Raw genomic sequence first — 26,003 nt, 5'->3', positions numbered from 1 at the left:
CCAGGAGACTTTTTCCAGGTGAAGCAGATCAAGCGGAAGGCGGACGTCGCTCTCTCAGCTCTACGGCTCAACGCAATGTAACTAAACTGTAATAAAGTAAAACACTTTGTCTCATTGGAAGTCTCATGTCTCACCTGAGGACGGATTAAGAGGAGACACACAGCTCATGGCTGTGATTGTAGTCGCCTTCATATTGGTGTGCACCGGGTCATGGGACAAGAGTTTCTTCACTGTCGGTAAGTATGTACAAAATTAAACTTAACTGAATTAACCCTGGTGTAGAGGTGTATTGGATATGTTTAAAGCTGTAGGAGCCACCTTATTATTCTTGGCATATTTGTCCATTATTTAGTCATTGTCAGATTTACGGGTTGCTGGATGGGTAAACAGATCAGAGTACTCACAGTCACTGTGGACTGGGTCACAGTATGTGTCACGCGCTCACGTGCTGTTGCTTGGCAACATGAGGACCAGACACGGACTTTGGACCCGGATGTTTGTCCGTGTGTTTGAGAAACAGCTAAAACAAGACAGAGAGAGAAAAGAAAGAAAGCAAATGAAAAAAAGTCAAACAGGAACCAGTGAAAGCAGTTGTGCAGGTTAATTGTGTGTTTTTGTCCTGTGGTCTCAATGGGCGCATGCGCCGAATAGCTTGTGGAACAGGTTCAGATTTAATAGGGCAGTTCTCTTTAGTTAGTTTGATGTATTTTGGCTCTTCCCAGACAGAAAATCAATGAATAGGGCTCCAGAGAACATGTCCTCAAACTTTTTTTTTAAACCACAGTCAGCAAAACACCCATTTGCTCAGAGTCTGCCAGGGTGAAAAAGTAAACAGGTTCACCTTCATGCTCCATTGGACTCTCACTCTTTGCCAAAAGCTACACTCAAGCTGAGCAGTCTTCTGCAGCTCCATGGAGTTAATGCAGACTGTTCAAATATGCAGACTGTATGCAAAGTGTTTTCTCAAAAGGAAACAAAGCCACTTCTAGGAATTTGCATGGTGCATGTATTTGATCACATGACAAATTAGAGATGCCTCTGCCCCGATACTGTCCTTTATGTCCCTGATACTTTGTTTTATCTGTTGTTTTATCAGTTTTTAGTGGCACAGTGGTAGCTGATCTCACATAAAAATGATTCCAGTGACTTCCACACAGTTGGGTTTATGGATTTGAAATTTGGGAAGAAGATAGTCTCTTGGTGTGGGGTTGGTACTCAGATCCCTCATCTGAGGGATCAGAATCAATTTTGGGACAGAAAAAGTTGGATTGTTACATCCATAACCTAAAGAATACTGAGTAAACTCCCTCTGTCTCTATTTTGTAGCTCAGACTTGTGTGGATGAAAGCAAGTTTAAGGAACAGGTGCTCTACGTGGGGCAGCAGGAGCCTCCATATCGGCTGAACTGCCCTCTAGAACCTTTTCAGTCTCGGATGACCTGGCAGAAGGACTGTCAGGAGCTCCACAATCAGGTGGGGAAGACCTACCTGGAGTTTGCCAACCTCAACTTGGAAGACCAAGGGAATTACACCTGTGTGCAACAAGGCAACAGCACAAGCACAGCCTCCTTCACTGTGCGTCTCATAGTTAAGGGTAAGTGTTATTTATAGCGTAGTGTAATAGTGTAAGTGTAATGAAGTCACTTAAAACCTGATACCGTAATTGTGTGGCTCTTGCTGCAAGCTATTATTTGGCCATGCAGTAAATTTAGAGTGTGCGTGGGGAGTGAAGGGGCTAGTTGAACAGAGTGTCTACACCTGCAAGGAGGCTTTTTGTTTCCACGTGTGTTCCAGCAGCAGTCTCAGGCTCTACCTGGCAGTGCACATGAAGGCCTCTATTGTCTACTGCTCTTGCAGTTAACACAGATAACAGTGGTATGTCTTTACACAGAGTCTCAGTGCTCCAAAGCCCCAGAATTTATACCTAATGGAGGCCTGAACAGACTGTGGGGGAAGGTGGGATCCACTGTGAAACTGAACTGCACTGCTCTCCTCCTCTGGGACCAAAATGAGAAGCAATGTGACACCACACTGCAGTGGAGCAAAGATGGCCAACCCCTCACCAACCTCACACTTCACAGGCAGAATACCTCTTCATGGTGATTTTAAGCTTTTAAAACAGTAGATTTCCATTATTTATCATGTTTGTGCTTCAATCAAAGCATTTGACAGTGATGTAAGATCACATTTTCTGCCCTGCTTATCAGGTCTCCTGCTGCTGGCCAGCTGATGGTAAACAATCTGCTGCTGATTACACTCAGGGAGCTTGAAGATTTTGGGCTCTACAGCTGCACAGTGAGGAATGTTTCAACTGACTTCAGCCTACAGAGTTCAAGTAAGACACCTAAGGATATATGCTGAGTCTTCAGTGTTTTGTCCTGCAACTTCAGTCATTACCTAAAAATTGACCTACCAAAAAATAAAAATGCACACAAAGCTGACAAAGACACGCTTGGTACACAGACTCTGACTTGGCAACAGGCAAACTGAAAAGGACAGGGGATCAACAAGACTTAAATACACTGGGGCTAATTGACAACAGGTGACACAAATCATGGTGGAGAAGACAATCATCAAAGGCGTGGAACAAGACAAAGGCAGGGAAGTAGTCTAAGAACAGATACAGAAGGAATAGGACATTAAAATAAAACAGATACATAAGTAGCAGGACTTCACACTAACACAGGAAATACAGAATAAACTCAAGAAACCAAAACAAGAGCCCTCAGATTGTCCATAAAGAAATCTACAAAAGTTCAGAAGGAATTCAACATTCACCAAGGGCTGATCCAAACAAAGAGTCCACTACAGTCCAAAACCAGTTTAAAAGAACTCACAAAATTTAGACAGTCCAGAAAGAATTCCAAAACAATCCATAAGCGTTCAAAAAAGTCCCCCTTAGGGGCTCATAATAGCAGGTGGGAGAAAATGGGGCAACAGAAGACTCCATAAATAAAATGCAGTACAGAATATGTCCCTGTATCTACATCAAAAGTTATATAAAACTTTACTTGACATGATCAGTGTATATCAAAACCTTTTTCACAAACTCGGAGTAGGAAGGAGTCAGCCATCTCCATACAGTGTGTCTGTTGTCTCACACTGGTTAGATCTAAGAGAATTTTAAACAGGGATGCACCTTTTTAATTCCACACACAGATACACACAAAAAATGTGTTTTATTTGTTTTTTTTTTTGTTTTGTTTTTTTAGTTGCAAGGACCCAGTTGTACAGACACATATAGCTAATAGAATGCATCTGTTGGTTGTTGATTTTATGTTTATATTTTATTGTTTCTCTGTGTGTGTGCTCAGACGGACCCAGCCACACAGCTGCTGTTATTGCAGCCATTGTCCTTCTCCTCTTCCTCGCTCTAGCTGCTGTCATATACTCCAGGTGTCACCTGAACATCAAACTCTGGTACAGGAACTCCTACGGAGACTATGAGCTCAATGGTGAGACTGCTGTTGAAGTACGATAACATACTGCAGCCATAAACATGCGTAAGAAAATGCAGCAGTAAAATCCAATGGTATGTTTCTGTCTCTCTGTCTTCAGATGGTAAATTATATGATGCCTACATCTCCTTTGTGAACAATGACTATGACAGGAAGTTAGTCAACTTTATTCTCAAACCTCACCTAGAAAATAAAAATGGGTACAAGGTGCATCTCAATGACAATGACATCCTTCCTGGTGGTGGTAAGTTCACATTAGCACATTATAATATTGTAGCAGAGGCAGTTTGTTCTAATTTTTAACTATTACACGAACATTTTACACATTTTTTTACCTGTGACTTTGTGTTGCCAATTAAACAATACACAATGTGTCTCCAGAACCTTCTGCAGAACTGCTAATGAACATGAGTCGTTCTCGGCGTCTCATCGTGTTGCTCTCCCATGCTTACCTCGAGCAGGACTGGTGCTCCAGTAACTTCAGGTCAGACTCACACAGACTAATTGAATTTACAAACGTGGGAACAACACTGAACACATTACAGGCACTATAAACCTGGGTACAGTGAATGTGGTGTCATTACAATCCACCACTTGAGGTCAGTGTTGCTGCCATAATTGTCTGTGTGCTCTCATGACGTACTGTATCTGTGTGTGTTTTCAGACAGGGCCTTCTGCACCTATTGGAGTTAAGTCAGCGGCCCATCCTTATCATGTTGGAGGGTCAGTCCAAACGCATGGGGCCTGAGATAAAGCAGCAGCTCAGTGAGCACCAGCACTGCCTCACTATACTCACCTGGAGACACAACTCTGTGGTAAGATCCACTATAATGCTTGAAAGAGTGAAAGCTCTTTCAAAAGAACATCCTTATATAGTGCTTATTAAGTGTTCAATACTCAGCTAATCTGCTTCGGCCTGAGTCTAACAGCGTGGTGTAATTGTGTTGTGTTTGTTCCATGTGTGTTCGGTGTCCACAGACTCCCTCCTCAGTTTTTTGGAAGGAGCTGGCCTTGGCAATGCCTCGCAGGCTCGACTTCCACAGAGAGCATGCAGGCGACCCACAGACTGTGCTGCAAGATGACAAAGACCCCATGCTGACCCTTGAACCCGACTACCTGGACTGCCGCTCAGACACTGACCCCGCGGGAGATCTGGGTAAGAGCAGCAGTCACTGGACTTTAAAAGTACTTTTTGCAAGTAAAGGAAATACATAATAATGTATTTAAAGGTTTGAAATTCAGTACCCACAGAACATACTGGGGCAAGTAAGCTCATGTTTAACAACCTTCTGACACTGACTCTGATCCAGATGTGTAAATTCTTGTCTAATGTTTGCCATTTATTCAACTTTTTCTCACATGCATTAGAATAAAGAAAATTACTGCCAATATGCAAGTCTCAACTGATAGAGATGCCTTTCTCTCTTTTATCAATGTGCAACTGAACCCTACTGTACTGGATCTAGTTTGAGTCAACACTACAGTTAATCTTTAACTAAGAAATCATACCCCATGATGAACTTGTACATATACCAGCTTGTCTGTGATGTTTTGTATCAAAACATGACGAGCAGATACGTTAGATCAGAGGTGTCCAAACTGTTCCACAAAGGGCCGTGTGGCTGCAGGTTTTTGTTCCAACCAAGCAGCAGCACACCAGACTTGACTCATTTAATCAACCGATCTCAGTCTTCAGACAGTTGATTGGTCAAACTGTGTGCTCTTGATTGGTTGGAACAAAAACCTGTAGCCACATGGCCCTTTGTGGAACAGTTTGGACACCTCTGCGTTAGAGGAACAGTTCAACATTTTAGGAAATATGCTTATTTCCCTTCATGCAAAGAGTCGGATGAGTAGATCTTTCTCTCTCTCAGCTACCTTTCAGCAGGAAAACCTTTAAGCATAATTCCTAAAATGTTGAATGAACTATTCTCTTAATAAGTAAAGGTTTATATGAAGGTGTGGTGTCTTGTCACTGTATAGTAACAAGTATTCTTTTATTTTTTAGATAATTTTTCCACCTTTTCTCTTTCTGTTGCAGGACTTCGCCTCCCTGTGTACAAGGCTCGGGCCTGTAAAGCTCCTGTCCTTCCTGCTGCTCCCATCGCAGCCCCTGAGCCCAAACCCTCAGACATCGACGTGTCGGACTTGGGATCCCGCAATTATGGAGCTCGCTCAGACTTCTACTGTCTGGTCACCGAGGACATTTGAGCCCCACTCGCTGCACTTGTGTTGCTCTTTAAAAATGACCACCTACATGGACATCCCCACTAACGTTGCTCTGTATTTATCTGTGTTAAGTATCTAAATATGTTTGCTTCTGTTTTCTTTCTCTTACAGCGTGTTGTTAAAATCTAAATGTTAACTTTTTGTATTTCAATTGACCAAAGACTGATTTTTGATGTTTTTGTATTTTGTGCTGATATGTAAAATATTTTATGGGAAATTTTACAAAAAATTATCTGAAATGTTTGTTAATTAGAGAAAGAAGTCACTTACAGTATATAGTATATGATCTCACAGCAGTCTCCCAGCAGAGGGCAGAGTAAAATCAGATAACATGAAGGAATCCTGCTTTTTTTTAAGCGGTTTGTTCGCTTGTTTGTTTGTTCGTTCATTTGGCAGCTCACAGTACACAGATGGTTTGGAATGACAGAGAAAATACACAACACAGTCCTAAAGTCTAATCTGAACCTTGAAAACTTGTTTGCAGTCCAGTCATCTGAAGCAGCAGTATGCCCCAGACTGAAGAGCTCACAGTTCTTGGCATTTCTTGTGTGATGAAAACCGACTGATAACAAGGTGGCGGTCATGCTAATAAAACACTTTGACAAAATACCAGACCGTTTCTCCCTGTAAGGACGGATGATCTCTGTCCTCATGGAGTAATGATTACCTGCAGTGAAATAAGAGCACAAATAAGGGTGCAGTAGGGAAGGTTGGGCATTGTTCCTGTCTGAGCAGGAGCAAATATGTAAACAGGGAGCGGCCAACTTTTTACTATGCTAGTGTCAGTCCGCAGTCACACAACAACAAATGCTGCAGCACACACACGAAAAATGCTTATAGAATGACATTTCATTTCCACATCCGTCGCTTTATTAGCTGAAAAATATCCAGATGATACATCTGCCTGTATACAACACAAAAGCTAATATGAAAAGTCAGTGTTTTTAAACACCCACACAGACACACAACTACCATTTATGTTACAATTCAGTAATTTTTTAATTGAACTGTTTGAATACTAACAAGTTACACAGGTAGATTTACAATATTCAACTCGCCAGTCTATATGAGTTCAATCTGGTCACAACAGTGTTAAATTTTGCAACTGGTCTCAAACACTAAACAAATATTGTAATATATTTTCTGAAAACAAAGTCAGGACCATATCCTTTCACCTCTGTGTTTCACACTCACACTACAACAATGGCATGTTAAAAAAAAAAAACAAACAAACAGACACAACAGTACTTTATGAGTTCTCTTTGACAAAGTGATTCCTCTTTGACAAAGTGAATCTCCCTTGTCATACAAAATGCTGTGTGCATTTTGTATGACAAGGGAGATTTCGCAACTTTAAAAAGCCCATAACTAAATACAAAAGTCAACTTTGGAGGCACAATCATAATCCCCACGTCTAAATCAAAAGTATGAACATCCAATTTTCTTTAAACTGTATTTCTAGACCTCTCCTCTGGTGTGTATTCAGTTATAACTACATGTTATAATTTTGACTTGCATATAAACGCATTTATTCATCCAAAAACTACAAAAAAAAGCACATAGCTACAGTATATAAAACATTTAGTTTGATTTCTGTGTAAAAGAGAAAGCAATATTTACAAAAAATGATATCCTTTCTAGTCTACACTATGCTGCATTTATCCTGTAAATGAAGTGCAACAGTGAGAAGATAAGGCACAAGTGTCCACCATGTTGTCCATTAACAGTCTGACACTGTTTTTATATGGCAGAAACACAAACAGCTGCAGCTTCATCTGGATATGTGTTGCTCTGACAGAAAAGAAATCCCTGATTTCACACTAAACACACGCAGAAGTTCAAACAGAGAGTTAATGGTTAAGGTGCACACATTTGTATCAGAGTCCATCAACAGTCCATCATAGTGGATCCATGTTTCTTGCACTGTATTAATGTCCATCAAGTTTTAAAAAACAAAGGAAGTCCTTTTTTCCCCGATCAAGTCAATCCTGTGTCACTTGTGTGTTCATGTTCTTATCACAAAGCATGGCAGGTAAAGACTTTATTTGAGTAGTATAAAAAGTATATTTACTCCTGCAGACCTGAAAACATTTCTTCCACAGGGTGCTGGTACTGTACAGGACTGATGAGTGTTTTAGAAGTGAACTTGTACTACATTACCTTTGTTTTACATCGTCATGTCTGTAAAATCTGTTCTTGTAAACCCTTTCTGTAAAGCAAAGAAGAAAAAGGGAAAATGTTATGACACTGTATGGACATGAAACAGAAAAAATGGTTGTGTGTTATTTATTTAAGGTTTTATTCATTTATTAGTTATAGTGCACATCAGAGCGGTGTCTTTAAGTGTGAGCTCACTCAATGTTGAAATTTGACCTCTGACTTGACCTTTGAGTCACTCTCTGAGCTCACAGTACAATGTAATCCATTTCAGAGGTACACTAGTCAGCAGCTTAATTTCTGCATATGTGCACATTTTTTGAAACACGATGTCATGCAGGAATCTGAGTATTACATTCAAAACTGTATGTAAGACAAGAATTAATGCATTTTTGGTTGTGTTGTGACATGTTCTTTAGGAAACAAGCTGAACACCACACCTTTGGGAGGGGCAAGTCGTCATCTGCAGAAGGCAGTAAACCTACTTAGTCCCAGCCCAAGACATGAACCTGCTTGACTGGGTGTGTATGTGTTGAAAGAGCTGCAGTATGAGGAGTCAGAGATATATGCGTCCCAAACATGTGCCACTCAACTGGCGAGGGAATTGCAAAGCGCGAGGAATGTTATCAGTCACACATACGGTACATACACACACACATGCACACACACACAGTCTCTGTCACTCTCACTCTATTTTGCACTTTAACACACACACACACATACATGTAAGTATAACAGTGTGGGTGGGGCTCTTTCCATGGAGCATTGACTTTTGTGTGTCTGTCAACGTGCAGAATCTAACTCGTTCCTCGCTGTGAGAGGCCAGTCGACTTTTGAAAAAGAGTGTATGTTTAGGACTAAACTGAAGACACCGTCATTAAAAAAAGTTGCAAAATAAATTAAGACAAGGACATAAGACTTATTCTGGCGTTATAAGGGCAGAACACTTTGGTGTGGCTTTCTTTTTATGTTGATCTGAATGTGAGAGTTTAGTCAGAAACTGAAGGAAGTTGTTTTCTGAGAAAAACATGGATGAGAAAACTTCCCTCGATAAGAGAGTAGTTTTATATAAATGCCATCTGTGCTTTCAGAAAGTTTTCAGTGAGTTTCCTAAAACCACACAGCAAGAGGGTTGTGGTTGTCTGTCTTTGTGTGTCAGCCCTGTGATTGACTGGCGACCAGTCCAGGGTGTACCCCGCCTCTCGCCCATAGTCAGCTAGGATAGACTCCAGCCCCTGACGGATCAAGCGGCATAGAAAATGGATGGACGAACATTCAGAATTTGAGAGATCCTCTAGCTGGATGGGATCTGTACTTATGAGAGTACTCTCCTAAGACTTTTGTTAAATGATACAGTATTGATTTTTTTTTCCATTTGATTTTTGGCTGTGTTATCTTTAGTCATGCTTTTAGTCATACAGTCTCTTACCTCTTTGTACTGTTTGTGCAGTTTCTTGTAGTGGAACATGTTGCTGAGAACTGTGGCTGCTGCTTTGGAGGTTTTCATCTTCCCAGGGCTAGAAAAAAAAAAGAGATCCATCTTAGGTTAACACTTGATACAACGACCACATGTGAGCATGTTTGGTGTGACATTCAGCATCAAATGTCATGTAAATGTGCAAATGTCCACTCACCTGGAGTCACCTGAGTTCTTGATGGCGACCAGTTTTGTCAGGCCATCAAAGAAAGCGATGTCTCTGGCAGCTAAAGAGCTGCCGGTCACCAAGTTATTGAGAATACCACAGATGTTGAGCACCACATCGCTGGAGGGCTCCTTCTCGTGTGCATCGGCAGGCAACTTAGTCACCAGGTGGCTTACCGTCTTGGTCGCTGAATAAACCAATATGTATTGTTAGGCTAAAATGTCAGGCCCTTGTTTGGCCCTAAAAAACATTTTTCACACTCAGCTAATTACTATTAGCAATGGTATTTTACATGCACACACAATTTTCTGCCCAAGTTTGAACAGTTCAAAGTATTAAGTAATCCAAGTAATAAATATTTTAGTATTGTAGACTGATGAATAATTGATCCCATTATCATTCAATCAACCAATACCTACAGTCAAGTTTTTGAATTTGTACAACTTAAAATAGGACATTTTCAAGGGGGCAAATCACAACTGAAATCAACACTGATGAGAAGTGTATCGTCTCAGAATACATCAAGCTAGGGTTTGTCTCAAATACGACAGAACACGTTTTTTACACACACAAGCACACCTTTTTTTTTTTTTTTTAACAGGAAAGAAAAATGAAACACTAACCCATGTCGCCCTTATCCCTGGTATGGCGGGACAGATTTCGGAGGAAGCCTGTGAGGGAACGCAGCTCCAGGTCATTGGTGGTACGCAGGAGGTCCAGCACCACCGGCAGCATGCGCTCCTGCTCCAGAGCCACCCGGCTCAGCACTGATGCCCACTGCAGGACCAAGAGAGAAACAATTCATATCTGACACAAACTGAGATTATTGCATTTGAATGCTTTTAGGGGAGAACTGATGAATATGCTCCTTACCCTCTTGTCTCCAGCTGTGATGTTCTGCAGAGCTCCAGCAGCAGCCTCACGGGTGGTGGAGTTGATCTCACACTGATGCAGCAGGCGGTTGTACAGCGCAACAATCTGAGGGTGCCACAACCATTCCGCACCCTTTGGCACCCGAGCAACCTCGGTGAAGGTGGAGAGATCCTGGTTCTTGCTCTGTCAGGGGAGGGAACATAGAAGAAGACTGTTGAGATGGATGATCCAGTCCTTGCACACAAAATGCCTGCTGGAGGATGAGTTTGATGTGTGCGTACATTTTTGGCTTTCCTGCTCTGAGGCGTAAAGCAACCAATGGCATCTCCCTTCCCTGAGCTCTGAGCTCTGGTTGGTCCTTCCAGGCGCAGCAATACAGATGGAGGCATCTCACTGTAGAGCTGGTAGGAGAGGTTCCTCAAGATACATGCAGTATTTTCCACCCCCTAAGAATGAACACACACACACACACACACACACACACACACACACACACACACACACACAAATTAAAATACACAGTGAAGGTAAGACTTGAGTTGAAATAAGTTTAACAGTTTAAATTAGGCTCAATCTCTTCTTGTCTCACCTTGTCTTCTGCTCTGTTGTCATCAAGGGAGGCTTTGATGTAGGCCACCAAAGAGTCCACCAGACACGGTGTTTGTCTCATCTGCTGACGGACCTTGGTCACAGAGCTCAGATTCCTGAGCACACACAGAGCAAGTGAGATGTCAGATCGTGATTTCAAGAAAAAATCAGTCAGGAATCATACACTCCTTTAGTGGTGAAGACGAGGGAGCTCATTATAGACAAATTCCTGGGCCTCCACATCACATCCAACCTGAGCTGGTCAGAGAACACTGTTGCCACAGTGAAAAGGGCTCAGACTATAGACTATACTTCATCCGACTGCTCAGGAAGGCTGGGGTGAGCCCGTGCCCCCTCACACAAGCCTACAGAGGGCTCGTGGAGAGCATCCTCACTACAGGCATCACCATCTGGTATGGGGACACCACCCAGGCAGAGAGGAAAGCTCTCCAGAGAATAGTTAAAACAGCAGAGAAGATCATCAGAACTAATCTTCCATCCATGGACACCATTCACACAACACGCTGCAGAAAGAAGGCACTGAACATCTACAAGGTCACAAACCACCCAGCACATTCCATCTTCAAACACAAACACACACCATACAACCTGAGACACTGCACTGGTACCAAGTACCTCACTGAGTTTTCTCTACCCCCACCCCCCCCCCCACCCCCCATGTGAACTATGCAGCCTCATGTGCAATAATGTGAAGAACCGTATGGTTCATGTGCAATAATCTAAAGTGTCTATCCATGTGCAATACATAACCTATGTGCGATAAGTATAGGCATCACTGTGTATCTATTCCTGAGAAATACACAAGAAATCCCAAGAAATCCTATGTGCCCAGACTGTTTGAGTGTTTGTGTACAAATGGCAAATAAAGATCTTGAACTTGGTGCAAACGGAAATGGCAGTACAGTTTGGCTTGGCGGTTTGTTTCCAGTCCTGGCACTGTGCTGCAGCAATACATGATTAAAGCTTTGATTTCACAATGACATGATTAATGTCATGCAGAGAGCATTGTAAATATTCCCCAAGTGGTAATTCACTTGGAGATAAAACGCCTCCAAAGTGTACACAAACCAAGCAGAACCAAACTGCAAAAAGTAATGGGTGTGGTAAAAGCTGCAGTAGCTGTCAGCTGACACATGTGTTCCTGGTGGAGTGTCCTGCCAGAACAAGTTCTCCAAATGCAAATGTGGTCGTGGGAAAAAAAGCAGGCACAGAGGAACCAGAAAGAAATACAGTTTAATGAAGCAGCACGCTGCAAACAGAGATAAGACACAGATAAATGAGGTGTACCTGAGGCATCCTGTGGCGTTGTAGAAGATGTCTGTCTGAGAGGGAGACTGACTGATTTCCTCAGAGTCTACCCCGCCTGTCAGAGGAAGGAGGATCCACTCAGTCAGGTCAGACAGTGTCTCTCTGGCCAGTTTCTCCTTCAACTGGTCTTTGGATGAAAGGTTCCACAGGATACCTGCACACACAAACACCAGGGACATGTCAGCAAACATTTTAACTTAAATCTTGGTGATTTTTGTGTTTTACAGTAACCTCAGGTTAAAAACACAGTTCAGAATTTTTGGGAAACACACTTAATATGGTTCTTGCCAAGAGTTAGATGAAAACACTGGCACCACTCTCATATCTGTCCATTCAGTAAGAAGCTGGAGCATTTACCATAAAGACATGAGAATGGTATCAATCAATCTTCATCCAACTCTGGACAAGAAATCAATAAGTGCATTCCCTGAAATGCTAAACTACTCATCTAAGGAATAACTGTCCAGCATGAGTTGAAAAGAGTAAAACACTTTGACAGGAACTCAAAGAGCAGTGAACCTAAACTATTAGTTGGCACTTCATGGCTAAGATAAGACCTCTGTGTCACATTTTGGCAAACTACTCAGAAATAAAAATCACACAGGTACATTTGCTCTGATATTTATCACTTTCCCCCAGTTTTGTATTGAACATGAGACGCTGACATGAGCTTCTTAGTCATCCAACAGTTTCAAATCAAAGTGTAACGGCTCAAAGGTGACGAGGCCTTCAATCATAAAAGGGAGTGGCAGATACACTGTTCTCTCACAGGCCCAGACAACTCCCTCACACTCCTTTATCCCCCTCTTCACACACCCTATAGAAAAGACAGCAGCTCCACCTCCTGCTCTTTGTGTACTCAAACTCACTACATGTCTTACAGATCTCCACACTATGGAGTCTGGGTTGCAACATCCATTTTTCTTCCCATTTTCGAGAAGTAATGTAACAAGAAAGCATGACTGTCAGTTCTGCTGACAACAGATAATGACACAATGACAGACTCAACTGAAAGCTGAGCCAAAAGGAAATTAAACTTATTTAGACTTGAACTGCGAACGTCTGCCAGACATGAATCAAGTACTGGAGAAATGACAGCACACTGACTACAATTAAAGAATACTGTGATAAAGAATTTGGTTTCTTACCATTCCCTCTTAAAAATAAAACTAACCCAAACTATAATTTAGTTACAGTAAATACAGACAATCAGGATTCTCCTGCCATTCTCTTGGTTACAGGCTGCCATCTTCCTGCTATTTGTTTGGTTGGGAAAAATACCAATTTCAAAGGCTACAGATTGTTCGAGGACACCACTGCCAAGATCATGTTGCATCCAAATACTAACCAATGTGCATTCATTTCCGCTTAAGGCAAAACGTTGCTGCCTCAAGCAACAAAGTGCTTGCTGTGTCATGTTTTGTTATTGTAATGAATAAGATTGGGGATTTCCTACCTGTGATGTTTTTGCGGACCTCATCGTCTGTCTCCTTAAGTGCCTCGACCAGTTGTGAGATGCCATCCTCCTCAATCAGGGCCACTTTGTTGTCCATATTTTCATAAATAAGGTTGCGTGCGGCTCCGGTGGCATAACGCTGCACTTCCAGGTTTTCACTGTTGAACAAGCGCACCAGGTCATGAATGCCCTTCAAGCGACGCACCTGGAGAGGAAAAAAAAAAGGTTTTCTTAGAATTTGTGCATTTTTTTTTTTTTTTTTGTGGATTTTTTAAAAAATTCTATTAGGATTCATTACCCTTTTACAGAAACTATAATTTAAGAGATGTACATTTATTAGCATTCTAGAGAGCTACATTCACAATCACTCTCATGTCTGTACAGTAAATATTTCTGAGATGATTTGGATACCTTTGGCAAGCAGTTTCTATGTTTCCAGTCTTTATGCTAAGCTAAGCTAACCAGCTGCTGGCTGTACCTTCATATTTACTGCACCGTAGAACTACATCATCCTCATCACCTAACTCAGCAAGAAAATGAATAAGTGTATTTCCTAAATTGTCATTATGTTAGAACATTCTTTCTTAATATAAAATCATCTGGATATCTTTTCAGAGGACACATTACACAATGATTCTGAACCAGCTCACAAGAGTCTGTATCCCTAGAAGCTTAAAGTGCTAGGCCAAACTGAATCATGATAAGAGTTTTAATCTCTACTGTATGGCTGCCTTTCAACACCTATACAGGGCAGGGTTCAGATAGATTTACAGCAATGATAAAAATTAAGCAACATGTGGAACAACTGGAGCACATCAGAACAGAAGAAAAGCTGTTGCTAACTTTAAGGGCTTGTTCGTAGAATAACTGGTAGAGTTTGAGTTTCATCCCATTCATCTCAGTGTACCTGGGCTGGATCCATGGTGCACAGGAGTGCACTGATGTCAGCAACAGTATTTATTTTTTATACAACTAACGCTACTTTATGCCAACAGAAATGGAGAAACATCCATCAATGGACGTCTACACTTGAAGGCAAACAATTTTCATGACCGAGTTTCTTAATAGGGACTGCAGAGAAGAAAGACCCACAGGAATTCGAACCACAAGTTTAATCTGTTTGAAGTACCTCGTTTTTGGCCTCATTGTCATTGTAACACTCATGCTGAATGTAGGCGGCACCCAAGACCTGCAAATCCTTGTCGCTCTCTCTCAGGTGTTGCACTGCTGTGGACATGTCCAAGGAGTGAATCCTACCAAGAGAGACATTTAACAAATGTGTGAAAAGACAGTATGTCATGACCCCGCTGTTGTGAATGATAGCACAAAATATGTCTTTTAGATGTTGAATGAAAAGCAACAGAGTAGCCACAGTAATTGCAGTAATTATTCATAAATGATTTGTTTGTCTGAAAAATTCAGCTTGTTGAGTTTCCTCCAAATCACATAGTGGTCTGCAAATCCGCTCGGCTAACCACGCAATGTGGGATGTGTGAAATGCGAGGACTGTTGCCACACCCAAAACCAGTCCTGCCACTATGGAGCCACCTCCCAATCCACTGCGCTTAGGAAATACACTGCTCACATCACACACTCCCCCCACTAAAACCTCCTGGCACACAGTAGTTGTGACACCACCATACTGATATACTGAGCTCACTCAAATGTGAATAATACTCAGACTAGAGATGTCATCTCTGTCATTGAGTAGTATAACCTAATTTTAGGATAAGGTGTGCATTACTCTATATCTTTCGTAATGCCAATAAATTCCCCATGAAAAGACCACAACCAATAATACTTTAGTACGTCTGTGGCCCTCAATCCAAAATCCATCCAATAAGCCTAAAAATGCTCTCAAATATCAGGTTCCATTTTCAAAAGAGTTTAAGTAATTTTCTAGAATATCTGGGCATTGGAGTTTTTAACAGACATTGCTCAAACAAGGGTAAAAAGAGCTTTTCTTGGGAACTATTTTCAGCGGTGGATCAATACATATTTGGTGCGCGAGTGTGCATCTGTGGCAGCAGGGTGGTTCAGAGTGGTGAGCAGGATGTGGGACTGACAAAATTAATGAAAGTGCCCGTGTCTATCGTAATAAAGGAACATGTCACCCAGTGCAACAGCGTGGCTCTATATGTTTTTAGTCATTTTGGAGGTGCAGAGGATTAAGTTACTGTATATATGATGTTGGACACTTAATATTTGCAGTTGGATTGTAATAGGAATGATTCACTCTTGTTTTTGGCCTTTATCAAAATTATACAACAGGACCAGATTTTTTTAATCTCATCATATCAGTCAACACCAACATGTACTCAGGTTGGTTGTAGAGGTTAAAGAGGTTGATGAGTTCTAACCAGTCAAATGTGGACATTTTGCTGATACTGATTTGCATGAACAGCCTTTCATTACACACTGAACACCTGTCAGTAACAGTATGAGAACATACAATTTACCCAGTGCTTCAAATGAAAACATTTTCGTGAACGTGTGCAGAAAAAATGTGTAAGCATGTGAGCTTCTCACCCGCTGAGGTTGCTAATGCTGGCTCCTAAATCCATCTGCCCCACACTGTGCATGCTTTTGATTGACATGGCACGAGAGAGGGTCCCCGGACGACTCATTACTAGGTTCCCCTGGGAACCAGAGGACAGCCCGGCTGAGATGAACCCCCTGTCCACCACGTCCCCTCCCCTACCATAGGCACACCCAATTGCGGAAACTGGGCGCTGCAGGGTCCCAGACACGGAGCCCATGCCAATCCGGTTTCGGTTTGCAATCCTGCTGATGGTGCGGTGGGCTGGGCCTCTGAAGGATTGTTGCTGGATGATCTCTGTCTCTCCTCCTGTCATCCCTCCGCTGCGGGAAAGAGTGCCACTAAGGGATCGGCGAATGGGAAAGGTCATGGAGCCTCCTCCTTGCCTTGCCTGGCTGGTGTAGCCGTTGATTGTGCTCTGAGCATACTGGCGGCTGTAGGTGGCGTCCCGCTCAGAGACTAGGCTGCCAACATCACTGCCATCGACCATCCAGGGATTCACAGGCACTGTCTGCAGCCGCATTGAATGTACAGAGAGGGTCTCTGGGTCCATTTCTCTCTGGTGTCTGGTGTTTCCTTGGTAGTTGCCCATGCGCACTTCTTCTCGATAAAAACCTCCACCACCACCAACCCCACCAGCTCCAGCTCCTCCACCTGCAACACTGATCCCTTGGAAATGGGCCAGGTCTGGGCCAGCAGACTGGCAGCTGAAGCCCGACCTCTGGGATACACGTGGACCCTGAGGATGCAGAGAGGAATAACTGTTGCAGTCAAAAGTGTAAGCACACTTGCACATTATGTTCTAGTGAACTGAATTTGTTGTGAGTCACTGCATATCAACAAAAGCGGTTTATAAATTGGATCACAGTGATGTAACTACCATGACGGGGAAACAAAGGTCATGGCCTCAGTGTGTTTGTCAACTTCATTTCAATTTCTCATACAAAAATGCAATTCATCTGGGAGTGGACAGTATTTAGAAATCTACCATGTAACTTCAGGTCTCTCTTACGTTCGAAGCCAAAACTGTCCTCTTGAATCAATAAAATGAAGGAATCTAGAGGGTAGACTTGAAAACCCTGAGCTGATCTCGTCACAGCCTACTGTGAAATACCACACATGCTGAGTCCTGAATGACCCAATGTGACACTAGCAGAGGGTCAGTGATGATGTTTCCATGATATGTGCAAATACATGCTGAAACAGTGAGATAATGCTATTGTACTCACCATTGTTCTGGAGCCTGTGTACACATAGGATGATTTAGAGCTGAAACTTGGGTTATAGGTTTGATATTTCAGTGTTGAGGAACCACCATAGTCTGTAATAGAGAAAGAAAACAGAATAACACATGATTACTACAGATATCACATGTACAGCAGTGATACATCCGTAAAATTTTGTATAACTTTCCTGAAAGACTAAAAACTGATTGCAATTCAGCCTTTCTGCAAAAATACAGTTATACATTTAATAAATAAATACAAACATGGGACAATAGCCTGGCACTACTTGTCAAACATAAACTAAAATCTGTAAAATTACATTCCAAACGGACAGAGTAAAGTGTTTTTGCCTGGAAAACTGCAGATGCCAGCATGATTAAAAAATAAAAAGAAGAAGAAGAAGAAGAACATGCCTACCCTTAATTCTTTTCAAAACCTCCTGAGTTTCATTTTGATTTCAAATGTTGAGATACTTCTTGCTTACAGGAAGAAGCCCTTCTGAGCCTATGTTAGCCATTCGGTACTTAATTAATCAGCACTTTCTGGAGATTTTATGACTAAAGAAACTCATGAAAAAGTTTATGTGTTTATTCATTCTGTACGCTAAGAAAGCTGTAAGCACTTTGAAGTGTTGTTCTGCTTGAAATCTGTTACCCACATTTCCCACAGTATGTTAGAGCCACTCCATTCATCTCCTGTTGTCTGAGCACTTTTGTTGAAATGAATGCATCAGAGGCGTTCCTCAATATTTTCACCTTTTGCAAGCAAGGAGTTCCCAATTGTCTTTATTCTGAAAGCAGACTCAGCCTTACTCAGCTGCAGAGTTGTGTTCCTGCACCTCCTACTAAGACGTCAAGTTTGGACGGAAAATGTGACAAATGCCTTTTCTCTAGTTTTACACTTGTGCTGAGGTCACCAATCAGCAATGACAAATGTAGGGACATTTTTTTAATCCTTTTAGATTTCTAAAAACACTGATCAATGTTTTTTTTTTATTTTATTTTATGAAGAAGCAGTAATGCTGGCTATCCTGGAAATGCCTTGGCCAAGAGAATAACGTCAAGTCCTTCACATGAACACTGGTAATGGTGTTTGCTCTGTCAGCTGATTACTAAGCTGTGCTACACAGAAATAATACAGAATTAAGTCAGCTTTGACCTTTGAAATTAAAAGTAAACAAAAAAAAAAAAGATACCATGAAATAAGCAAAATTATCAACTATAAAATTATCACAGTGAAGGATTTAACCACAGCTTGGAGGCCACATCACATCTCTTTAATTTACAACAGTGATTTGCATGAAAGACAGGGGGTTTGAATGGCAGGTGTCGTGTTGCACTGAAGACCGAAGGTTCGATTGCACACACAGTCTGTAACAGAAGGACGTGACCAGTCACCGGGTCTGATGTCTCTGGTTACCAGTCGCTTGGGAAACAGTTTACATCTGGCACACAAACACGTTTTGTTCGTCTCTCTCTCAGAACAGAGAGCGTGTGAATGTTTTGCTCTCGTTACACTGACGGGACAGGTGAGTGTAGCAAAGTGTTCACTATGGCAGAAGCCTTGAGTGGCAGCTCATTAACTCAAACATCTGGGACAACTGGAACATGAATACTTCTTATTATGGGGTTTGTATCGTCTAAGTGCGTAAATATGTTTGTCATTTCCTATCATATGCCAAAAGATTATTTTAGAAATTGTACACAGTCATTTACTTTGAAAGAATTAATCTGTTGTTCCAGGTTTAATGCAGTGACGCAAACAAACATTACACAAGACCAAGAGTCTACACCCATGTGAATCTGTACAGGCTGTACACCAAAATCAGTATGATTCATCCCCTGAGGAACATTAATATCTCTGCAAAATTCCACAGCAATCCATCAGACAGTTTTAAAGATATTTCAGTCAGGACCAAAGCGGTAGATTTACCAGCTTTTCTAGATTCCTAGGGCCACACCACTACTCAGTGATATCAGACTGCAAGTAAAAGAGCCAAAAAATAAAAATAATTTTACATAAAAAATTATTTGTACTGTGAGCAGAAGGGAGGTTTGCTGACACCCATTTTTATAGAGCACCAACATACAACAAACCAGGTGGAATAGCAATAACCAGGAGAATGACTGATATGTCCCTTGGCATGGCCCCAACCCAACCCCGGCACCACCCAACACACCTGAGAGTCACAGCCTTTACAACACACAGGAAACACGCCCTGAAAACTCCCTCGCTAAGGAAACTGAACTTTTTTTTCTTCCTCTGTTGTCTTTTGAAAAGTGAACTTTGATCATAAAGCCAACACTCAACACACACACACACACACACACACACACACACACACACACACACACACACACACACACCCTGAAGATATACTCTTTTTTTCCACTCTCACTTTCTGCTGAGGCTTGTCCACCTATAAAACACCAGTATGTCATTGTGATGAAAGCACAGTTTATGCAGCATTTAGATACGGAGGCAGAGGCGTTCTTGACATCGTCTGGATGTTTTCCTCATGTGTGAGCACTCATACATTCATAGTGAACTTCTCTAAAAACCACAAACCACTGAAATGGCAGCATTCCCTGTTTTGTTGTCAGGAATTCTTCTCTCTTTCTTGTATAGGTTTCAAAAGAGGAGTGATGTGATATGGCAACATTTTATGACTGTACATTGTCCTCCTTGCAAAGTCCCCGGGCAAAGGATGGGCAGAGATACCAGCACAATCCTAATTTTCCAAACAGCGTGGTTATGTTGGACTTAAGTGTTCGACATGTATAATGTAGGTAAAAACAGACTGACCCAGTTAGCAGATGAGTTATACCTCCCTCAGCATTCCAGCCATCAAAAAAGGGACATTAGCATGTCTTTCTGTTGAGGCAGGTATTGTTGGCGCCTCGGGGAAAAACAGAAACTAGAAGAGTGAGAAAAAGATTGTTCTTCTAACACCACACAACCCAGAATTTAGAGGTCACGTTAAGCCCTGACGTAAAGCTGCTCTACCTGCTCCCTGTAGTTTGGTTTAACACAATGAATTATGGGACTGGAAGGAACGCGTAAGGCAGTGGCAAACAGGTGCACAAGTTTTAGTCCACAGATTTCTAAAACAACACAAGACAAGCCTGCATCCCTGTACATTTGGCAGCCATTCTGCTTCTTAACTGCATCCGCTCATCAAACGTGTCAAAACAACTGACTAAACTAATTCCCAACTGTCCTGGAAACCTTTATTTCCCCCCTGTGGGAGTCTCACTACTGCTTGCGTAACAATCCCACCTCAACTCTGTCTGTGTGCCAAGACGACGCAGACAGACACCTTTTGACAACATGACGTCTTTGAAAAGACGAGACAACAGCTGGTTCTCACGACACTCCTGTCATCTCCTAGGTATCTCTTGAACCCTCAGCTCTTAAAGCTGAGTAAGACCTGAAACCCAATCCCACAGAGAGAGGCTTTCACCTCAGTCTGCTATCAGGCAAGTTCATGAAAGCAGCTCTTGTTTGGGCCTGTTACACATTAACCCTTTCTCATGTGCAGATACACGACAGACGCTGCTGGATGAGGCTTTGGCTCATTTGCTATGAACCTGCAGAGCAGCTGCATGGACAAATTTGCTGGTGCGAAACAAATCCACAGGAACACAGCAGGGACAAGCAAACACACACACACACAGCAAGAGCATATTAATACATGCACACACTTGAACTTGAAAGTAAAAGCTACTCATCTGATCTGAGTAAGGTTGGGAAAATTTGACGTGGGTTCCAGTTAAGTAAGAGGAAAGATAAAGTAACTTCCAATAATCTCAAGATCTGAAGGCACTAAATCAATCAGTCGATCAACAGAAAATTTATCCTTCATCTCTCTTGAAACTGGATTAAGTGTTAGTTCCAGCCCCTTAAATGTGAATAAATTCTGGTTTTATGTACAGACACACAGATATTGAAAATATTCACTCACTCTCACCCTCATAATCCCCATGTTCACAAACAATGAATATGCTTGTGTGGTGTGACTCAAAAAGGGGAAACAAGTTTTGAAAATGTAAACAGGAGCAGAACAGTTCTGGCACATGTGGTGTCCAGTATTTAATGCTCAGTGTCACAGCTCCTCACTCGGTTCAAATTAAATGTGTTATAAAATTTGGAATAAGGCCAAAAGAAATATGATTATAGGGCTGACTGGTCTGATAAGGGCTTCCATTCACCGCCTACAGCACAGACAGGTGACCAAATATGTTAGGCCATAAACACAGGACTATTGTCAGACCGTGCCAACTGCACCTGTACCTGTACCTGTACCTGTGAGGTGACTTTGAGTGTTTTCCTTTAACTCCCCCACTTCAACCCAGACCAGCTCATGGCGCTCAGCCGTACGGAAATATTACAAAGCAGAACATAAATCCGGTGAAGTTCTTTGTGGAAATGAGTAAAGAGACTTGTTGCTGTTTACCTGACATGGCGTAATGTGAAACTGATCCATTCTGCCGCGGAAGTGTGGGCTTCTCGGCCAGTCTCATCTGGACTTGCTGCTGGACGCGGCGCGCTCTGCTCACCTCGTCCGACACGGAGCACCCGTTCCCGAGCTGGATGTCAGACGGGAGGGCGTAGGTGGTGACCGTGCTGTTGGGCTGTAAAGCGGACAAAAACGCGTTCTCTGAGACCACGGCACTCATGGTGAGAAATTATGAAGCGAGACGCTGGTGCGGCGCCTGAACGGAACACTGGCGTGAACCGGTTGTTTTGCGTCGTGGCAGCTGAGTGTCTGCACAGAGCCGAGAGAGGAGCTGTCCTCTCGGTAGGTGGAGTCTCAGAGACCACCTGACTAGCAGGTGAGTCGTCTGCTCTTAGATGAGAATCACATCGCGCCCGACTGACTCAGTTAAAGTCATATTAAATCATGAGCGTAGATCTCATAACCTGAAAACGAGTCATTCAGTCATCATTTGTTTTATCAGAAAATGAATCTGCCTCTGAAATGAGTCACTAAAACCAGTCTTGAAAGGTCAAGTCATATGTTGGGGGTTTTTTTTGTTTTTGTTTGTTTGGTTTGTTTTGTTTGTTTTTCTGTCGCTGCATAAGGTTTAGGAGAAATCCCCGAAAACACACTTTCCCACAGGTATAAAATTTGAAATTCGACTTCAAAACGGTTTTGTTTTGTTTTGTTTTGTATGTGTGTGCCTGTGAGAGTGCGGAGGGAAAGTTTGTTTCACTTTTACTTTTTTTTAAAACGTTTTGTTTGTTATTTGTTGTTTTTGTTTTGTGTGTCTGTGGGTGTGTGTGTGTGTGTGTGGGGGGGGGGGGGGGGGGGGGTTTGGTCTTGTTATTGTTGCTGTCTTATTGTTTGTCCTTGCAAAATAATTTTAATGCCTTGAAAACTGAGGGCTATGCTATACTATGCTATACTACTATGCTAGAAAAAAATATATATATTTATATATTATTGGAATAATATTAATTGAATAATAATGTTTGTGTACATGCAAGCAGAGTTTTTTAATCTTGTCAAGGCAGAGCAACACATGCTGGCGGGTATAATGATCCATATTTTAGAAACTTATGATATGTTTTATTGCTTTATAAACTGATCATATGATCTGAGAGAAGCTGGCAACTAGAGCTGAGACATAAAACATAAAAATGTTTTCTTCTGAATTATTGTGCAGTAGAAAATGGAAACACTCAAGTAAAGTCCAAGTACCTTAACACTGTACTTGAGCACTCAGTTACTTTCTGCCACAGATTTTATGTTACTCATACTTATATTCATCACAGTTCAGCGGGAAATATTCTTCTTTTTACTCCACAACATTTATTGGACAGCCTTAGTCACTATCTGTTTCTATTTTTCCACAGCAAGAACTTTTACTTTTGATACCTTATGTCCCATTTTGCTATTTTGCTAATACTTTCATATTTTTACTCATGTAAAATCATGTAAAACAGCTCCAAAATATATTTTCATGATATCTTAAGTTGACATTTGTTCCATCTTTGCACAACAGAACAGAGGGCTTACAAATCTCTATAGTATATGTATTAACACCTATTCTCAGTTTCTACAGTCTTGCAGAAACATAATGGAATATATTTAGCTATGTTTCTACAGTCTTGTAGATATATATTTCAACGTGTACTGTATGTGGAATTATTTTTGTATGTTATTATTACCATTATTTCATTGCACAGCTGTTCTGTTTGCAAGTGCATCCCACAAACTCAACACTTCAGTACGCAGCACAGAAGGCCTTTGAACTCAAAGCAGTTCAAGAGCTTTGTCTCTAATGTCTTCACAAATTGGCACAATTCTAAGTTCAGTCCTGCAAACAAAGCTAAATATGAATGGAGAACTGTTAAAAGGTGTGGCACAGTCTCACTCTATTATTAAGTCACAGCCACACCAAAGCTTTATCTGGTTTGTTTTATTGGAGCTTAGCAACTGTGAGTCATTGTTGCCAATACAGAAGTGATATAACATGTGGGAACAACGCATGTTACAAGCTGCATGTCTGCGGTATCTGTCTACCTGTCTGGATAGAGACAGGATGCAGACAGGCAGACACTACAAAGTTTGAAAAAATCATCTAACTGGATCAAACATCTACCCTAATCATTTTGTTTCCTGGATTCTTGACTGCCTTCCTTTGTTTAAAAACTTTTGAGCAGAAAAACAAGACAAAACCTGTCAAAAGGTTTATTGAATTCTCCACAAGGAAAGCTGGGAATTTAATGTCCCCAAAGCTGATCAAAATCAGTAGATTTACACTGAACTAGATGCAGCAAGAGATCTATAGAAATGTGACATCTTTTCTCAGCTTATAATGAAGATTTCAACGTCACAGCATATTTGTGTCTGGAAACAATCAAACACAGCTTTTGTGCATTTCACTAAAAACATACAGACGCTCAAGGAGATTGTGATTAACGTTCTCTGCGAAATTAATTCTACTTTATAATCCAAATAGCAATAAATATATTTATGTGGTAGAAATATCTCTAAAAAGATCAAAAAATTCTGACTCACCTGAACCATTGAGGCTGAGTTGATGGTGGATGTTCTCCTCCCTCTGAAGTGGAGTACCTGCTTGTCTGATCAGGTGGCCCGATCTGGTGAGATATTAGAAAGCATTAAACCTTATAGAATATTTCAGCAGTCGCCGCCCTGAAAATTACAGTTCTCTCTCTTTTCACTTGCAGGTGAACATGGGGCATATGAAAAAAAAAGAGAGAGATGATTCAAAGAGTATGACGCCATAGGGTGTGTTACAGAAGAGGGGGGCAGACAGGATGACTGTGACAAAAAGGATGAGAGAAAGAAGACAAAACAATTTTTAGTCGAACTGTTGCTTTTCTACTGAGACAGAAACACCTCTTTAGAAGTGAGGGGAGTTTTTTATGTTTGCAGAACACAGTATTTTATTTACTGTATGGTGTGGGATTCGATGTCTGTGCTGATTTTTTTTTTTTTTTTTTTTTTTTGGTATGTTGCAACATTTCGTTGATGACTCAATCTGTCGCCACAGTAGCATCCGAGCAGCTGTTTTACTCATCTCCCAGCCCAGTTCACGATAGCCGAGTGACAGAAATGAACCTAAAGGTCTCTGACTCAGAGCAATGTGTTTGTGAATGTGTGTGTGCGTCAGGGAAAGGGATTGCATGAGAGAGTGAGAGTGACACCCTTGTTCTGCCTGCTGTCTCATGCATCAAGAGTCAGCCGTCTGTCTTTCTTCAGAAAACCACACTACATGGCCAAAAGTATGTGGACAACCAAACGTTACAAGAAGATAAAAAAAAAAAATACACAGGAACAACACCCTCACCCTGAAGGCTTGGAACTTGTCCTCACAAAGTGAGCTTGCATATTTGATGGTGACAAAATACAGAACTGAGTATAAAGCATTGTTTTGACACCAAATAGGGACTTATGTCATGTATCATATAATTTATATATTATACACAAACAAACATTCAGAAACAAAGAAAGGGATTCAGAAACAAAGAAATGTAAGAATATTATTCTATAATGATGTTAGGTTCTCTATGTTAGACATCCAAATAGATTTATTTTGGATTAGGTCAACACCAATCACAGATGTAGCGCAAATAAAATAATTGTATTCAACCCTGTTTTATGGCTGATTGTGATAAACTGTGTTGAATCATGTTCTGTAGTGGACTTCTGAAATAAGACATTAGTTCAAAATCCCACTTACAAGCAATTCTCTTGAAATTAGAAAAAAAGTCATGCAGTATCAAGTGGCAGTGTGAAATGAGGCCTGGTGTCTCCAGGAACTCAAACTGATCATAGGGCAAAGGCCTAAAAATTATGGCTAATGCCAAAATATACAGAGTTGCAGTAATCGAGGCAGGTGGATATGAAGGTGTGGCTCTGGAGCTGACTGAGTCTGGATTTGATGGCCTGATTTATTGGTTTGCCGAACTTTAGTGCTGAATTGAAAATGTTTCCAAGATTCACAGCCCATATGCGACTGATGATTGCTGA

The 26,003-nt window shown here is 41.5% G+C and overlaps 2 protein-coding genes across 3 annotated transcripts; one reads left to right on the top strand and one right to left on the bottom strand.

Moving 5' to 3' along the window:
- On the top strand, nt 1–6,962 carry sigirr (single immunoglobulin and toll-interleukin 1 receptor (TIR) domain). Its single transcript, XM_041038043.1, has 10 exons — nt 1–236; nt 1,327–1,593; nt 1,891–2,098; nt 2,207–2,334; nt 3,314–3,454; nt 3,558–3,701; nt 3,839–3,941; nt 4,122–4,272; nt 4,436–4,613; nt 5,499–6,962. Exons 1-10 carry the CDS (start codon nt 167–169, stop codon nt 5,666–5,668), a joined length of 1,560 nt encoding a protein of 519 aa, XP_040893977.1. The 5' UTR covers nt 1–166; the 3' UTR covers nt 5,669–6,962.
- Nucleotides 6,893–24,653, bottom strand: pkp3a (plakophilin 3a). Of its 2 annotated transcripts, XM_041038025.1 has the most exons (14): nt 24,525–24,653; nt 21,954–22,131; nt 17,501–17,592; nt 16,262–17,010; nt 14,862–14,985; nt 13,733–13,937; nt 12,256–12,430; nt 10,949–11,063; nt 10,641–10,805; nt 10,360–10,542; nt 10,110–10,263; nt 9,478–9,673; nt 9,273–9,360; nt 6,893–7,895 (listed from the first exon to the last, which is right to left on the bottom strand). In XM_041038025.1, the coding sequence occupies exons 1-14, from the start codon at nt 24,531–24,533 to the stop codon at nt 7,854–7,856; spliced, it is 2,475 nt and encodes an 824-aa protein (XP_040893959.1). In that variant the 5' UTR covers nt 24,534–24,653; the 3' UTR covers nt 6,893–7,853. The 2 variants fall into 2 exon arrangements, with proteins under 2 accessions (XP_040893959.1, XP_040893958.1); XM_041038024.1 differs by lacking the exon at nt 24,525–24,653 and having other exon boundaries at nt 21,954–22,285.
- Nucleotides 24,654–26,003: the final 1,350 nt, after the last annotated feature.

Source organism: Toxotes jaculatrix, chromosome 5 (genome assembly GCF_017976425.1).
Source record: "Toxotes jaculatrix isolate fToxJac2 chromosome 5, fToxJac2.pri, whole genome shotgun sequence".
Taxonomy (NCBI): Eukaryota; Metazoa; Chordata; class Actinopteri; family Toxotidae; genus Toxotes; species Toxotes jaculatrix.
The sequence above is the reverse complement of the archived record's forward strand: the minus strand, read 5'-3'. Positions and strand labels throughout refer to the sequence as shown.

What these genes read in the sequence shown, in the direction of transcription:
- sigirr (XM_041038043.1), top strand. Translation starts at nt 167, where the DNA reads ATGGCTGTGATTGTAGTCGCCTTCATATTGGTGTGCACCGGGTCATGG. An exon ending in CGGAGACTATGAGCTCAATG is followed by an intron (nt 3,455 to 3,557) that starts GTGAGACTGCTG and finishes CTCTGTCTTCAG; the next exon opens with ATGGTAAATTATATGATGCC. An exon ending in CCTGGAGACACAACTCTGTG is followed by an intron (nt 4,273 to 4,435) that starts GTAAGATCCACT and finishes CGGTGTCCACAG; the next exon opens with ACTCCCTCCTCAGTTTTTTG.
- pkp3a (XM_041038024.1), bottom strand. Translation starts at nt 22,176, where the DNA reads ATGAGTGCCGTGGTCTCAGAGAACGCGTTTTTGTCCGCTTTACAGCCC. An exon ending in ACAATGAGGCCAAAAACGAG is followed by an intron (nt 13,938 to 14,861) that starts GTACTTCAAACA and finishes TTTCCTCTCCAG; the next exon opens with GTGCGTCGCTTGAAGGGCAT. An exon ending in GGTCCGCAAAAACATCACAG is followed by an intron (nt 12,431 to 13,732) that starts GTAGGAAATCCC and finishes TTGTGTGTGCAG; the next exon opens with GTATCCTGTGGAACCTTTCA.